This window comes from Hemiscyllium ocellatum, chromosome 1, assembly GCF_020745735.1.
Source record: "Hemiscyllium ocellatum isolate sHemOce1 chromosome 1, sHemOce1.pat.X.cur, whole genome shotgun sequence".
Taxonomy (NCBI): domain Eukaryota; kingdom Metazoa; phylum Chordata; class Chondrichthyes; order Orectolobiformes; family Hemiscylliidae; genus Hemiscyllium; species Hemiscyllium ocellatum.
Window position 1 is genome coordinate 96,722,270 of NC_083401.1, and position 15,137 is coordinate 96,737,406.

Consider the following 15,137-nt stretch of genomic DNA (forward strand, 5'->3'; position numbering starts at 1 on the left):
GTAAATAGTTGTCTAATGTTTTCTTAGTTAATTGTTAATTTCTTCTTTTTAGTAGTGATATTTGGAATAGTTCTTTGCCATTCGAAATTAACAGATTGCATCACGAGGTGAGCTTTTCTGCTGTCTGGTTTAAATTAGCAGAGGAGTTCACCCTGTGTCATAACATGATGTTATTGAAGATTTCCACAGCTAAAAGACTTCTGAATATGGTTTATGTTGGCATTCTCTTTTTCTTTCTATTGCAGTACTGGAAGAACCTGCTTTTAAAAAAAAATAGTATTTTTAGTCTGATTTTGAAGGAAATGTGAGAGACTATGTAGACCAGTTTGAATCTAATAACATTTATTCTAAACGTAAAACTAGTTTTATATGTTGGAAAAGTTTTTTCAGTATTCTCTAAGATGACACAATTCAGAGAATGTTTAGAATATATAGCTGGCAGTAATTCATTTAGATCAGGAGCAAGTGTCCTTTTTTCCTATTTCTACTTCAGAAACCTAAATCTCCCTTCAAAATCTGAAATCTCAAACCATTTTTCTCTTTGAAGGAGGCAATAACAAAGCAGCATGAAAAAATAATGCAATGAATATTACCATCTCATACCATATCCATTATCAAAAATCTCATTAGCTTTTGAAAATGTTTATGAAAATACTGAAAAGTCCCAAGAGAATTCCTTTTTTTAATCATTGTTGCTAAATTTTGGGAGATCAGTTTGGAATAGGTTGTCTTACATTTTTAAATAAGCCCTCCTGGGAGCGTTGCAGTCCTCATGGCAGTGGTGTGCCTATGTGAATGTTGGTCAGGCAAGTTAAGAATATTACTACAGTATTCCTACTGCAGGAGTTCTTTCCTTCAAATTGTCATTGCCTCTCAGAGTACAGTTGTAATGACTTTGTTGCTAGCAACGAGCTCTTTTGCAGTCTGAGGATCAACTCCAAGATCTCATTTTACATAATTAGTGCAATGATAATGTCCCTACATTTGGTCCAAAGTCTCTGTTCAAGTCCCAGGTGGATTAAAAGTAATTATGACTTGACTGGTAAGCATAGATGTCCTCAGTGGTCAAACACTAATGAATGCTTGGAAGTAAATTTAGAAAAAAATGTTTGAAACCAACTTTTGAACTATATATCAAGTTGCAAATATATAAATTGGAGCACATGTTATTTTCTGACCAAAATAAATGTTGGTTGACCTTTCTACTTGTTATTTTAATCAATACATGACAAAATGCAATATCTCTTTAAATAGAAATTTCACAACAGATTAGATGTTTACTATTTACTGTGGAATATTTTAATCAATTGCTCCTGCTAGATGTTCTTATGTCTTAAGTGACATCATTTTAAAACTGTTATCTTCCTAATTAAAATTATTTAAAGGAGACGGTGAAGGAAAAACATGCATATGTGTAAAGTAGAATTTAAAATGCATGATATTCTGGTAAAGAATATCAAACAGTACTGCACAAGAACAGGTCCTCTGGTTCACTGTTGTGCTGTTAAAATTTACCACCTGGCTAAGAATTGTAATCCAAGACCAACCTCCTCGTTATTTACCATTCCATCTGCACATTTACTGATCAACCTTCCAAATTGTTTGTACATACCATAAACAGCAAAGTCTCCAACAACAATTCCTGCGGAACCCATTAAACATGGACTTCCAATTACGCAAACACCCCTCAACCAATGTTTCCTGTTATTCACCAGTTCCGGATCTAATTTCTGTAATTTCCTTGGATTTCATCTGCTTTTACTTTATCGGGCTTCTATATGGGACCTTATCCAAAGTCTTGCTGAAGTCCAATTAGATTGTGTCAGATGTATTGCCCTCATCTACACATCTAGTCACCTCTTTTGAAAAATTCAATCAGGTTGGCCAAACATGACCTCTTAACAAAACCCTTGAATAATTATACCGTATTGGCTGTGCTCGTGTCCTTTACCACTTCTCCTATGGCCAGGGAGGAATTGACCATTATTGCCAGTGCCTCTGCTATTTCCTCCCTTGCCCCTTTCAACAGACTGGGATGTATTTCATCCACAAGACATGAATGAGAAGGTTTGGATTTTTTTCGAATGATTAAGGTTGAGGTAATTTACTGAATATTTTCAAGATGGAGAGGTTTTAATAGGGCGAATGGAGTGGATTGAAAACCAGAGAAAATGGATTCAAAAGCATTGGAAAAGATCTCCCCCCATTCACCAGCACTACTCTGCCAGTAGGACAAAGAGCTTTGTTTTTCAGCATCTTAAGACCTGAAGTATTCTACCTTTTTCAAAGAGCTGATTCTATGACAGTTGATGGATGCTTCATATATGATCAGAAGTAGCCAGCAATGTGGATTCAATCAAATGTGGATTTAAAAAATATTTTATTAAATAACAGTGCAGGCTAGAGGGACCAATAGCTTATTTCTTCTTATAATTATAGATTCTTACTCTAGGATGAGGAATTTGCAGTGTTATGGATAAAACATAAGCACAACTTTTTTTAAGTGCCTTAATGGTCCGGTTGACCATCTTTTTAAATGTTTCAATAATTCTGTAGCAGATGACGGTCAAAAGTTACTGCTGCAGTAGTACAAAGACTTGCAATGAGACTTGAACTCTGCAAACCACTCACTGTGCTGATCATTTTGATAATTTTCTGACCATTACATTACAATGTATTTGAATTATATACGGAGGTTAAAGGAAAGGTGAAGAAGAGGCCATGGATGGAGCTGGAAGGGAAGATCTTGTTTGGGCTGTGTAGCAGTTTGATGCCTGTTGAATAATTGTACTGTAATTTTTAGATTGGATACTCTTATTATGAAGGATCTAGTGGAAAGGTGCTTGAAACACTGAAGAGCTGTTGATACATTCTTGTGATAGGCAGAGAAAATGAAGTTTGAAGATTTTGTCTGAAAATAAGTATTGGTAGAACTATCCTTTTTGAAAAGGAAGAGATTAGTAAACCAGGTTACATTTTGGACTGACCAATCTCCACCCTTATTGACCAGTCTGACCTTCTGCCTGTGACCCAAATTCTTTGAAACATTTATTTGTAATTTGCTAATATTTGACAAACAGGTTTGTTGATTTTAAAAATGTATATTATGCTGTCTACACTCAGATGTAGATGTTTGGATGTGTTGAACAATTATGTAAGTGACTGTCTAGGAAGCTGCATATGACTTCAGGAGGACATAGCCACAAAATAATTCAAAGTGGGATGAAATTCAACACTGAGAAATTTGAAATGGTCTATCCTGGGAGGAAAAATAGAATGAAATGTGCACTGAAGTTCCAAAGAAGTGGAGGTGTAGAGAAACTTAATATATATTTTTTAAAATGGAGTGGCTAACTTAAAATGTTTTTGATTTTTAAAACAGTACCGGAATTTTATTTTTTAAAATAGGTCCATTGAGTACAAAAGAAAAATTAAAACTTGTACATTGCTTAGACTATAGACAGACAGACAGACAGACAGTTGTAATGTTTCTTACGTTAGGATGGATATCCAAGCCTGGAGGATTATACACAAGATTTATTAGGGTGATGCCAGGGATGAAAAGATGTAATTACGAAGAAAAATATTACTCTTCCACTAGAATTTAGAAGATTAAGAGATTTGATTGAGCTCTTTTATGGGGATTTGATGGGGTAAGTGTGTATAGTATAAGCTGCCAGAGGAAATGCTGGAGGCTGGTATGATTGCAACATTTAAAAGGCACCTGGATGGGTATATGAATAGGTAGAGGTTAGAGGGATATTGGCTTATGTGCTTGCAAATGGAACTAGATTAATTTAGGATATCTGGTCAGCATGGACAAGTTTGACTGAAGAGTCTGTTTGTGCTGTATATTTGATTCTAAGTAATGGAGAACAAATCTCGTTTTTAAAAAAAAACAGCGAAGGTAGGATTTTCTTTGAAGATTGTGAAGTAGTGAGGAAATTTGCCACCAGCTGTTATAGATGCTACCGATCCAGAAGAGATTTAAATGGAAAATAGACAAATGTTTGAAATTTAAAGATTTAAATGTGGGACAAGGAGGGTGAGACTTGGAGAAATGGATTATTAATTGTAAAATTGTATCTGGTTTAAAATAAAAAATCTTTTGGAAATTTTATAGGTCATTCAGCCTTGGAAAGAGAAAGGTAGATGTAATATTTCGGTTAGGGCCTTTTAAAACAACACCTGTGGGCAAACTTGCGTTTGAGTTAATCTATCTTTTTCAGCTGCTGATGAAATTACTATGAATTTACAACTTTGGTTGAGATTTCTTGAATTCATCATTTTACTTTTTTGCCTTTTTGTAAAATTAGAAATAAGTTTGAATAATATTTATTATTTAATATTGTGATCAAACCACAACTGGAGTAAAATAATATGACCTAATTATAAGTTGTTGTGGAGAATTCTGAGCATACAAAGAGTAAACACTGATTTAAATCTCAATACAAACTATTTCACTTTTTTTATCTATGTGCAGCTGTGTTTTTGTATGTTGTTTTTGTTATCGGGAGAGGGAGGGGGAAGAGAATTGAGATTCTCATTTTTCTCCCTTTACAGGCCCCTCTCCACGGCGAACTGGGCCACGGTCTTCTCCACATCTGCTGTCAGGAGGTGAGATTGAAGCAGGGTGAGCCAAACCACGTTACTGTAGTCTTTTTCCCTTTGCAGGCTGCTGTAGAATGTACTCTTAAAATAGGAAGCGTGGGACACACTGAGCTTGGCATTCTCCACAACTTAGGTTATCATCTGATATAATCAGTTAATCTGGTAGAGCTGTTTCAAGCAGGGACAGACAGCGAAGATTGACTCTTCCAGTGATGCTTCATTGATTGTTGTTTAGATAATTATTGCAAATACTGCGAACTGTTTTCAGAATATACACTTAATATTTGTTTGTGTGGAAATACCTTTTACTTACAAATATTGATGGAGCCCAAAACTGAATTGTTACCGAAATATGTTTTAAAGTTTGTGCTGTCTTGGTAAGCAATAAAAGACTTTCAGGCCAGTCTATCGCTAGAGCAGTTTAATGGGTCCAATCTTGCTATAGCATGGAGTGTAAAGACATTTGCGTTGGACTTAACTACAGTATCCTTAAGCTCATTTTTTTACTCCCACAAAGTCGCTGGCAGTGTAAGCAGAAAGCACATTTAACGAGAGGACCAGGTTGTCTTTAATCTGATCACATAGGGCAACTGACATTGGATCTGCTATGCTTAACTAATCTGAGAAATGAACATGGGAAGAAATGTGCATTAGCGAAGGTGAATTCAATGTTGGACCAGGTACGAAAAAAAACTTAACTGAAGAAGAAATAGTTTGTGTGAGAGAGAGGAAGCAAAAGGTATGAGAAAGCAAGAAAAAAAAAGCTTTTAAATTGCTCTTTTTTGGAACGACAGTTGTAGTAGTTGTCTTTCTGTACAGGCAAAGTTGACTGGCAGTAATGAGCATGTGTTGACGTTAAAAAGTCACGTGGGCAACTAATTAAATATCTATCAGATTTTGTGTAGTGGAAGTTCATTATAGTACAATTCAAGATGGCACAAATCTGCTTATGGTTTGAAGTTCTTCTGGCCCCCAAAATAAGTAAAACTTTGATTTAAGATGGGAGAATAGGAGTTTCTTTGTAACATAGTTCAACTATAATGCAGTTTCGCTTTTATTCCTCCCAACACCCACATTATATCAAACTACCAATGTATCAATCATGAAAGTACTGTACAGGCACAGAAGCAATATGTATCACAGGTGAAATAGCCTCTCATTTTTGTCACAGAAAATTCTGGCCCATTACTTTGTTTCTTCTGAAAATAGTAAAGCTGTACAATTGCATATCATGACATTGTGGTCTCTCAACAATCCATTATTTTTGGATACAAGTCATCATTTTTACATGAAACTTCATGAACCTGTCCATAAAAAGTATAGAAATGTTGATAGCTGAAATATGTACTGATGTCCAGGCCTACAAAGATTTCCAAGTGTTTTTCAAGTATTAATTGATGCAAACAAATTGAGCCTTTTAAATTTGGGTGGAAATTACCACCGACGCTAGCTTACAAATGCCTAAATGTTGTGATAACAATGTTAGTTTGTAAAATAAAATTATTGAAGAAGGGGATCAAGTATTTTATGAACAAGTTAGGTATTTGTCAGCATCCATGTCCACAGTGTATCACTAGATGCTGTTTTAAATATTAAGGAAATTACCTCAGGATAACATGGTTGGAAATCACTGAGTTTGACTTTGAATGTAGTGTTGAGTACACTTATCTCGACAGGAGCAGTGGCTGGTGCACTACTGTTGTTTCGGTGATTTGGATTGAAGGAAGGAAAATTGCAAAGATTGCTACTTTTTTTTTAAAAAGGCAGAATTATATGCTGGAGTTGGGCTCCTGGGACTGCAATGTAAATATTGGGGGTGAGTGTACATTTCTTTAGCTGGCTTGCTCCAGTTCAGTTTTTCAGAATACTACCCTTCAATGGTTGGACTTCTGTCCATTTCCAGGAAGAAATTCCATCTAAAAACTGGCAACCCTGCGCCTTGCTACACCAACAGGAGCAGCAACCACTGCTGTGAAAGCGCATTCAGCGATGGACCCAGATATTCAGGCATATCCAGGATTTTGCTAGGATCCAGCTGATGGGCCGCAATGAGGATGGGGGAGTGGCATTGTTGGATGGGGCAGACGGGGTAGAAGTTGTGAAATTATATGGAGGGCCCTCTGTTTGTAATTGAATTCCTACATAAGGGCCTTGATTGGATTGTCTTGAAGGTTTGGACAGGATAACAGTGCCCTAATTTGGAGGTTCCCCCTTTATGCTTGCTTAAATGTAACATTGAGTCCTTGATCTCTATCCAGTTTACCATGGAGAAGGGTATCTATAGGTTTAGGGCAAGCCTGTTCTTGGCTCGATGTCTCTTTGATTGAATAGCTTGTCTAGAGTCACATGAATACCTGCAGCTATTTAAGTATTATTTCAAAAATCATTTTCAAAGTCTTTTTATATTCAGGAATGCAAAAGAGCCAGTGGGGATTGGGATGAAATGATGAGCACCAAATAAATCTTTTGATGTATCTTTTAATTTTGTTCTGCATTATTGGTTGCACATAGATATCATAGCATTTAGGATAATGATTTCAGGACAAATTTTTTATAGTTCTAGTACAAGGCTTTTGCCAGTTCTGTTAGGTGGATTCTTTGAAGCACAAAAACAAAGCACAATTACAGAAAATATTTCCATTGACTTCACTGCTTCAGGAAAATATTTTAAGGGAAAAATCTGTGGCAGCTTAAAAGACTTAGTGCACAGCACAAATAAAGCTCATGCATAATCCTTCATTGATTATCTCCTGTCAGTACCTATGACTCCTTATTGGATAAGCTTAACATGTTTTCTGTAAAATCCAGCATGGTTCCATGTATAAGGGAGTCAGATTCTTTAAGTAATAATCTGCATTGGTTTTAACTTTATGTCCAAATGAATCCGAAGGATTCCTTCAGTAAGCCTGTTTATTGTTGGAGATGTATTCAGTGATGAAATACAAGCTTTTTCTGTAAAGCTCCGTGCTTCAGTAAACTTTTTTGTATCATTCATAATTATTCTTGGTTTGTGTGAAGTACATATTTTACAAAGTTTGTGACTGGCATGCACAAATATTTATTACAAATGCTTATGTTTAGCATTTGTCAGTCGTGCACTTTGTGCTTGTGAATAACAGAATTCCTGCTTATTTTTTAGCAGTCTTTATCGATAAATTCTGCCCTTGTTGATAAGAGACTTATGTTTTAATAATCACTTGTACCAACTGGAAAGAAACATTGATGTCAATAGCTAAGATGAATACAGGGTGTAGTGCTTTCTAATTATGTAGTGTTTCATAACAGTATATTTTCTAATCATTACACTTTAGCGTCATGACTAGTTTTTCTGATGAAACAGGCATGATTTTTCTGCTTAATGCTTTTGAAAGTTGTCTAATTGTGACAGTTGAAGTATCTTCATTTTCTTCCTTGGTGAAATGTTTTGTTTCCTTTTACAAATTCATAATATTCTTCTTTAATTATCACCATACTAAAAATTTTTCTCCCCAGTTATGTCCAACCAAAACACATTTTGAGGTACTGCTGCCATTAATCCCTCATCTGCACGACTACGTATGTCAGGGAAGAAAACATCACCTCATTAAACACAGAAAATATGATCAAACTTCACATAAAATTTGCTCAACAAATCTGTCTTTCTTTTTCCCTCCCTCACAAACATCACAATGCACTCAGCCTGGCCTTGAGCATCCTGAACTATGGGTGCACCAGACCCCATCACCTGCCTAAAGGAGAAAACCACTTTATTTTGTCCATCACCAATGCCACAGGAATCCACCAGTAATGAATAAATTCTTTGAAGTACTGTTGCTGACCATCAGAGGTAATGTTTTCATATGTTTTAAGTTCTTACTGTTGCATGTTTTTCGCAGTGGTTCCACTAAACACAATTTTCAGTTGGTATAAATAAGTCATGATGCGTTCATTGTAAAATGTTGGTGCTGAAGCATATTTGAGGTCAAGCTAAAAGAAATTGAACTTCATCTTTATCTTCAAAGATGCAGTAGTGAAGATCCCATCTTGTGAAATTTATCTTGTTTTTGGGTCATAGAATAGCATGTATTTTAAAGAGCACTTTTTAAAAATTCTGTGCATCAGGTTGTGTTGGCATTTTATTAGCAGACACAGTAAAGTAACAGAATGGTATTTGAAAGACCTGTGTGATTCGTAAGTGTAGATTGATTAATGGTGTAATTCCATATTCATTTTTCTGAATTTTAGCTTGAATTCAATCATGACAGAACACTTTGCATTTCCCCTCTTCTAAAAAGTTGTGTAGAGTCAGAAATGACATTACTGAAATGGTAAAATGCTGGAAGTAGGCCTTAAGTATAAATTAGAAAATATAATTTGGATTCTGAAAATAGCCTCCGTGTTAGCAATATTTTTTAGAGGTGAGGAACATATGAAGACCAGTTAGCCTAACATCTGTGATTGAAACTGATTGATGTCTGTAATGGAGTATAGGGTAACTGATCACCTTAAAGATTTCAGTTAATCAGGGAGTCAGCATGGGGTCATAAGGATAAGTCATGCCTGACAAACCTCAGCTTTTTTCAGAGCTAACAAAGATGGGGACAGAGGTAAGTTAATGGATGTTGTTTATATGGACTTCAAGAAAGCTTTCAATAAAGTACACACCAGAAACTATTCACCAGAAAGATGAAACCCTGTGAAATCGTTGGCCAATTACTGAAATGACTAGGAAATTGAATGGCAAGCAACAGTCGGAATAATCAATAAGGATGCAGCTTGGCAGGACGTGACTAATGTTATCCTGCAGGGATCTGTGTTGGGGTCTCAATTATTCGCTATTGATTAAAGACTTGGATAATAGCATGACAGGTCAAATATCCTAATTTGCTGATGACAAAATTGGACAGCATTGTAGACAACGTTGATAGCTTAGAATTACAACAGGATATTGGTAGATTAAGTGAATGGGAGAAGCTGTGGCAAATTGAGTTTCATATACATAAGTGTGAGGTTATCCATTTTGAACCGAAGTAGATCAGGGTACGTTTTTTGAAAGAAGGCACAAAGTTAAATACACTGGATGATCAATGGGTTAAGCTGCGTAATTCTTTAAAATGCCATAACCATGAGTAGAAAGCAATCAAGAAGGCTAATGAAATGCTGGCTTCGTATTTCAAGGGCTGGAGTATAGAGGTGCAGTTGTTAATCTGCAGTTGTACAAAATCCTGGTTATAGTACTGAGAGCAGATCATGGCACCACACAATAGGAAGGATGTTTTGGTCCTGGAGGAAGTGTAGTGCAGGTTTAAAAGAATGATAGCTGTTCTTCAGGGATCATGTTAGGAGGAGAAATTAGACCTTTTTTCTGCAGAATTTAGAAGGTAAAGGGGGGTCTTATTGAGATTTTCAGGATAACCGAGAAAGAGAGGGTAGATAAAGATAAAATTATTTCCACTGGTTGAAGAATCTAGAACCAGGGGTCATCGCCTAAGAATTAGGGCCAGGCCATTCAACAGTGATGTTTGAAAGCACTTCTACACATAGTAGTGGAGGTTTGAAACTCTCCTCCTCAGTGGTTGATGCTAATTCAGTTGTTAAATTTAAATCTGAGATCTCTTTTTTTATTATTATTAGCAGGAATATCAAGTTATATGGGCCCAAATCAGGCATATGGAACTTGGCCACAGATCAGCCTTGATCATGCTGAATGGCCTACTCCTGTTCCTACGTACCTTGGTGCTTCCAAAATTTAAAGACAATATTTGATTAGGTACTTATACAAAAACATACCAAGACCATGTTAACAGCACCAAAATTGTTTGATACTCTGAGTAGAAGAACTATCTTTCCCATGCTGTGATGCAGGTGCAAGACCAGTTAACAACACCAGATTTGCTATGGCATGCAATACTAAACTTGTCTGTGCAGTTCTGTTAGGGGATTATATGCTTTTAAGTAATGAGCTATTGTAAATTAGAGATGGATGGGTGAAAACTGGAATTTCTCATAATAAAGCAGAGAACAATGCACCTTTTGAAGACCATTTCATGGTCAGGCAAAATGAGTTAACTTGAGGCTTAACCATCTTGACCTGATGAAGATATGTCATTGAATTAAGCTCGAGAAAGGGAATAAAACTGATTATTTTTGTATTAAACAATGTGGAGACATTACACAATTATGCTTTGTTAAAATACATTTCAAGGGAAAGGTATTGTCAAATATCAATTGAAGATCTTCATACTCGTTCATATCTGGTAATAAGTTGAGGGTATGACAAAGTTCAAAATGGATAGTGGGAAGTTGTAGGCACAGGGGATTGTAAACAGATTTTTCTACTTAATTTTGGCATTCTAAGTCAAAATTATGAGATCTCATTGCTGTGAGCATACTTTTTTGATGTTCTATTTCTGGATTACGTTTCATTTTTGTTTTTCAGTGGCCTTAATCCTTGAATAAGTGTTTCCCACCAACACTAACAAATCCCATGAATTGAAGACTTGTTATTGTGCAAAATGTAATGCACTAAATGAAACTGGTATTTTGCTATTTGACATTTGAAGGTTGTTTGACTTAGTCTTTCCTTGTGTAATTAGTTGTTGGATGGAGCAGAAGAGACTGATTAATTGATTGTGAGCTTGTCTATCACCCTCTGCCACACATTTCTCAGTGAAGAATAGTTTCTAACAGATTGGATCTTTGAAATGAAAATATTCCAGTGTTAATATCAAGCGCTTCCAGTCTTAAAACACTGTCAACATTATCCCAAACGTAAACTGAGATTGTGGCTGAGTGATATTGTCACTGGAATTAGAATCCAGACAAATGCATAAATTCAAGTCCCACCAGCACAGCTGGTAGAATAAAAAGATTGGAATTGAAAGCAACTCAAAGTAATGTTGCCATTAAAACTATTATCTGTTTTTGTAAAAAGATTCATCTTATTCACTAACATCCTTTTCAATGGAAGGAACTGTGCTGTCTTTACCTGGACTGGCCTATATGTGACTGCCTATTCATAGTAATTTGTCAATGGACTCATAACTGGCCTCAAAATGGCCGAGCAAGCCACTCAGTTCAAGGGTAAACATAATTGTCTCTACAGATTGTAAGCTTGCCCACTCAGGTAGCAGGTTTATTTTCAGACATTTTGTCACCATGCTAGGTAACAACATCAGTGAATCTCTGTTAAAGCTCTGGTGTTCTGTCCTGCTTTCTATTTGTGTGTCTTGATCTGTTAAGGTGGGTGATATCATTTCTAGTTCTTTTTCTCAGAGGTTGGTAAATGGGGTCCAAATCAGTATTTATTGATGGATTTCTAGTTGGAATGCCAGGCCTCTAGGAATTCCCATGCATCTCTCTGGTTATCTTGTCTTGGGATGGATGTTGTCCCAGTCGAAGTGGTGTCCTCCTTCATCTGTATGTAAGGATGCTTGTAATAGTGGGACATATCATTTGTTGATGAGTTAGTATTTGTGTATCCTGGTGGCTAGTTTTCTGCCTGTCTGTCCAGTATAGTGTTTGTTGCAGTGCTTGCAGAGTATTTTGTAAATGACATTAGTTTTTTGCTGGTTGTTAGTTCAGGGTCCTTTTGGGTTCATCAATAGCTACTCGTGTGTTGATAGGGTTATGGGCTACCATGATGCCAAGGGGTCGGAGTAGTCTGGTAATCATCTCCAAGATGTCTTTGTATGGTAGTGTGGCTAGAGTTTCTGGGTTTGTTGTTTTTAAGAATCAGCAGATTGTGTTTGTCAGGTTCTTCTTGAATATGCTGTATCAGTATTTTTCTTTCACAGTTCCTGGGTGCTGCAGTGTGTTGTGGCCAGCTTAAATCATGTCCTGATGCAGCTCCATTTTTCGCTGTTGGAATGATTGCTTCTGTAGTTAAGTATCTGGTCTGTGTGTGTTGCTTTCCTGTAGACACTAGCCTGCAGTTCTCCATTAACTGTTCATTCCACTGTGACATCTAGGAAGGGGACTTGTTGTTCTCTTTTGTGAAATTTATGCCAGTATGGATGTTGTTGATGCTGTTGTAGGTTTCCTCCTACTTTGTTCTGTTTTGTGATGACAAAGGTGTTATCCATGTAGCAGACCCAAAGTTTGGATTGAATCGTGGGGTGGGCTGTATGTTTGAGTCTCTGCATTACTGCTTCTGCTAAGAATCCTGATATTGGTGATCCCATAGGTATTCCGTTGATTTGTCTTTTGGTCTTGTCATTGGGTAGTGAGGCACAGATCTACTAGCATTTTGTTCTTGCTGATGACGTTGGTGGTGTTTTTGTCCTTGTTTCACCTATTAGCGTGGTCAGTGTTTCTTTGGCCAGGCTGATGTTAATTGATGTAAATAGGGCTGTTACGTCAAAAGAAACCATTATTTCATCCTCTTCTATCTTGGTGTCTTTGTTCAGGAATTCTTGGATGGAGTGGCATGAGGCATAAGTATTTCAGTTTTCGATGGAGTTCCTTTACTAGTCTGTGTGTCGTTATGCCAGGGAGTGAGACTATTGGTCTGAGGGGAGCCCCTAGGTTGTGCGCCTTGGGTAATCCAAAGTAGCGAGGTGTGTTGGATCCACTAGGTTTCATTTTTTAAGGATCTGCCTTGTTAATTTGTTGATTTATAAAGCTTCTTCAGTGTAGCTGTGATGCGATTTTCTAGCTTTGGAGTCAGCTCCATTGCTGCCTTTTGGTAAGTGTTCGTATCTGCGAGCAGTGAGTTTGCATTTTCAACATTATTGTGTTCTGTTTTGGAGTCGGTTATGTGCCCTTTGTCTGCAGGTAGGATTACAATATTTCTGCTTTTTTTTCTGAGTCCTAGGGCTTTCCTTTCCTGTGTGTCCTGTCCTATCCTTTACGAAACAGCCAGTAAAATGAATATAATTTACAAAATAGCACGCAAGGACTGTAACAAACATTACACTAGATAGGCAGGAAACTAGCCACCAGAATACATGACCCACTATCACTAGTTTCCTTACGTACAGATGAAGGAAGGACACTACTTTGACTGGGACAACACATCCATCCTTGGACAGGCTAAACAGAGGCTTGCACAGGGAGGTCTCTAGGAATCCCTAAAGACCTGGCATTTTTACTGGAACTCTATCAATAAACACATCGATTTGGACCTCATTTATAGACCTCTGAGAGAAAGAACTGGAAATGATATCACCCATCTTAACAGACCAAGACACAAATAGAAAGTGGGACGGAACACCAGAGCTTCACTGGAGGTTCACTGATGGTGTTACCTAGCATAGTGATGAAACGTCTGACAATAAACCTACCGGCTCAGCGCGCGTACCTCAACCTGAGTTACAAATCTTCTCAAGTGCAAATAATTGTCCCTTTTCGAGTCTGCTTTCTAGGAAAATGTTGGATTATAATCTTATGTTATATTTCAGTTCGTCACATGTCTGATTTTCACTGTAATCCAGTCCAGTGTCAGAACCTTATTCTATCAGTTTTACTTTTGATCTGTTCATTTGACCCTCAAGCCAAGAGCAGAAAGTCACCACAGAAATCTAAGCTGATAATATTTAGCTTTGCCACTTATTTCATTTATGTTGCATTATCTATCTACTAGCTTTGGCTCAATAACAGCATTACATCGGAGTTAGGTTATGAATTCAGAGATATGCACACACAATCTACATTGAGACTCCAGTACAGTGCTGAGGTGATACTGTATTGTCAGAAGTGCTGCTTTTGATCACTTTTTAAAGCGAGGCCTGGAATGATGTTTCAGACAGACGTCATTGATCCTTTAGACCCCTTTGAAAACAAAAGTAGAGACATTCTTCCTAGTTTCCTGGACAATATTATTGCTTCCATTAGCATCACAAAAATAGATTATTTTGTCTGGGAATTTGCTTGATACAAATATTACTTGTTGAGTTTCATAAATTCCAACAGTAACTTCAGTTTAGAAGTACTTATTTGTGTTGTGTTTTGGATGGCCATTAGCAATAGCAGCACGATATAAGTACAAGTTTTTCTGTTCTTCTTGCAGCAGCTGTACCTAAATTGCCATATTCTCACCAACCCTTGTGCTTTTGTTGCAGGGCACCAATGCCTCTGCTCTGGAGAAAGACATCGGTCCAGAGCAGTTCCCAATCAATGAACACTACTTTGGTTTGGTCAATGTAAGTTTTTTTCCACTTTATGAAGTAATAAATAAGAAGTTGTATTTAAGCTGGACATTAAGCAAAGTAGCTATTTCAAGGATGAATAATCTTGCCCATATGTTACTGTTCTTCCTTTTCTACTTCATTCGAGAGGAAAGAAGGTCTTAGGTTGTTGAAATTGATAGAAGTTGGTTTCATGAGAAAACAGGAGATTAAAGGGTAATTTTTATAGAGGTGTATAAAATAATGGAAAATTTAGAATGGAAGCAACTTTTCCCAAATAAAGGTGTCTGTACAAGAAAATATAAATAGAATATGAAATGAAATTTGGAAGCAAAGGCAGGAGAAACTTCTTTAAATAGAGCATGAGTTTGAGGAATTTGAATAAATAACTGAAAGCTAGGTTAAGTTGAAATTTGAAGA

The 15,137-nt window shown here is 36.8% G+C and overlaps 1 protein-coding gene across 4 annotated transcripts in view; it reads left to right on the plus strand.

The window, feature by feature from the left end:
• Positions 1-15,137, plus strand: part of usp46 (ubiquitin specific peptidase 46) — a 99,842-nt gene that overhangs the window by 29,298 nt on the left and 55,407 nt on the right. For 3 of the 4 annotated variants that reach the window (XM_060824230.1, XM_060824239.1, XM_060824221.1), the window contains exons 2-3: positions 4,564-4,617; positions 14,652-14,732. In XM_060824230.1, coding sequence (XP_060680213.1) covers positions 4,564-4,617; positions 14,652-14,732 — 135 coding nt within the window. The remainder of the gene's footprint in view (positions 1-4,563; positions 4,618-14,651; positions 14,733-15,137) is intronic. The other variant, XM_060824247.1, reaches the window with a different exon arrangement.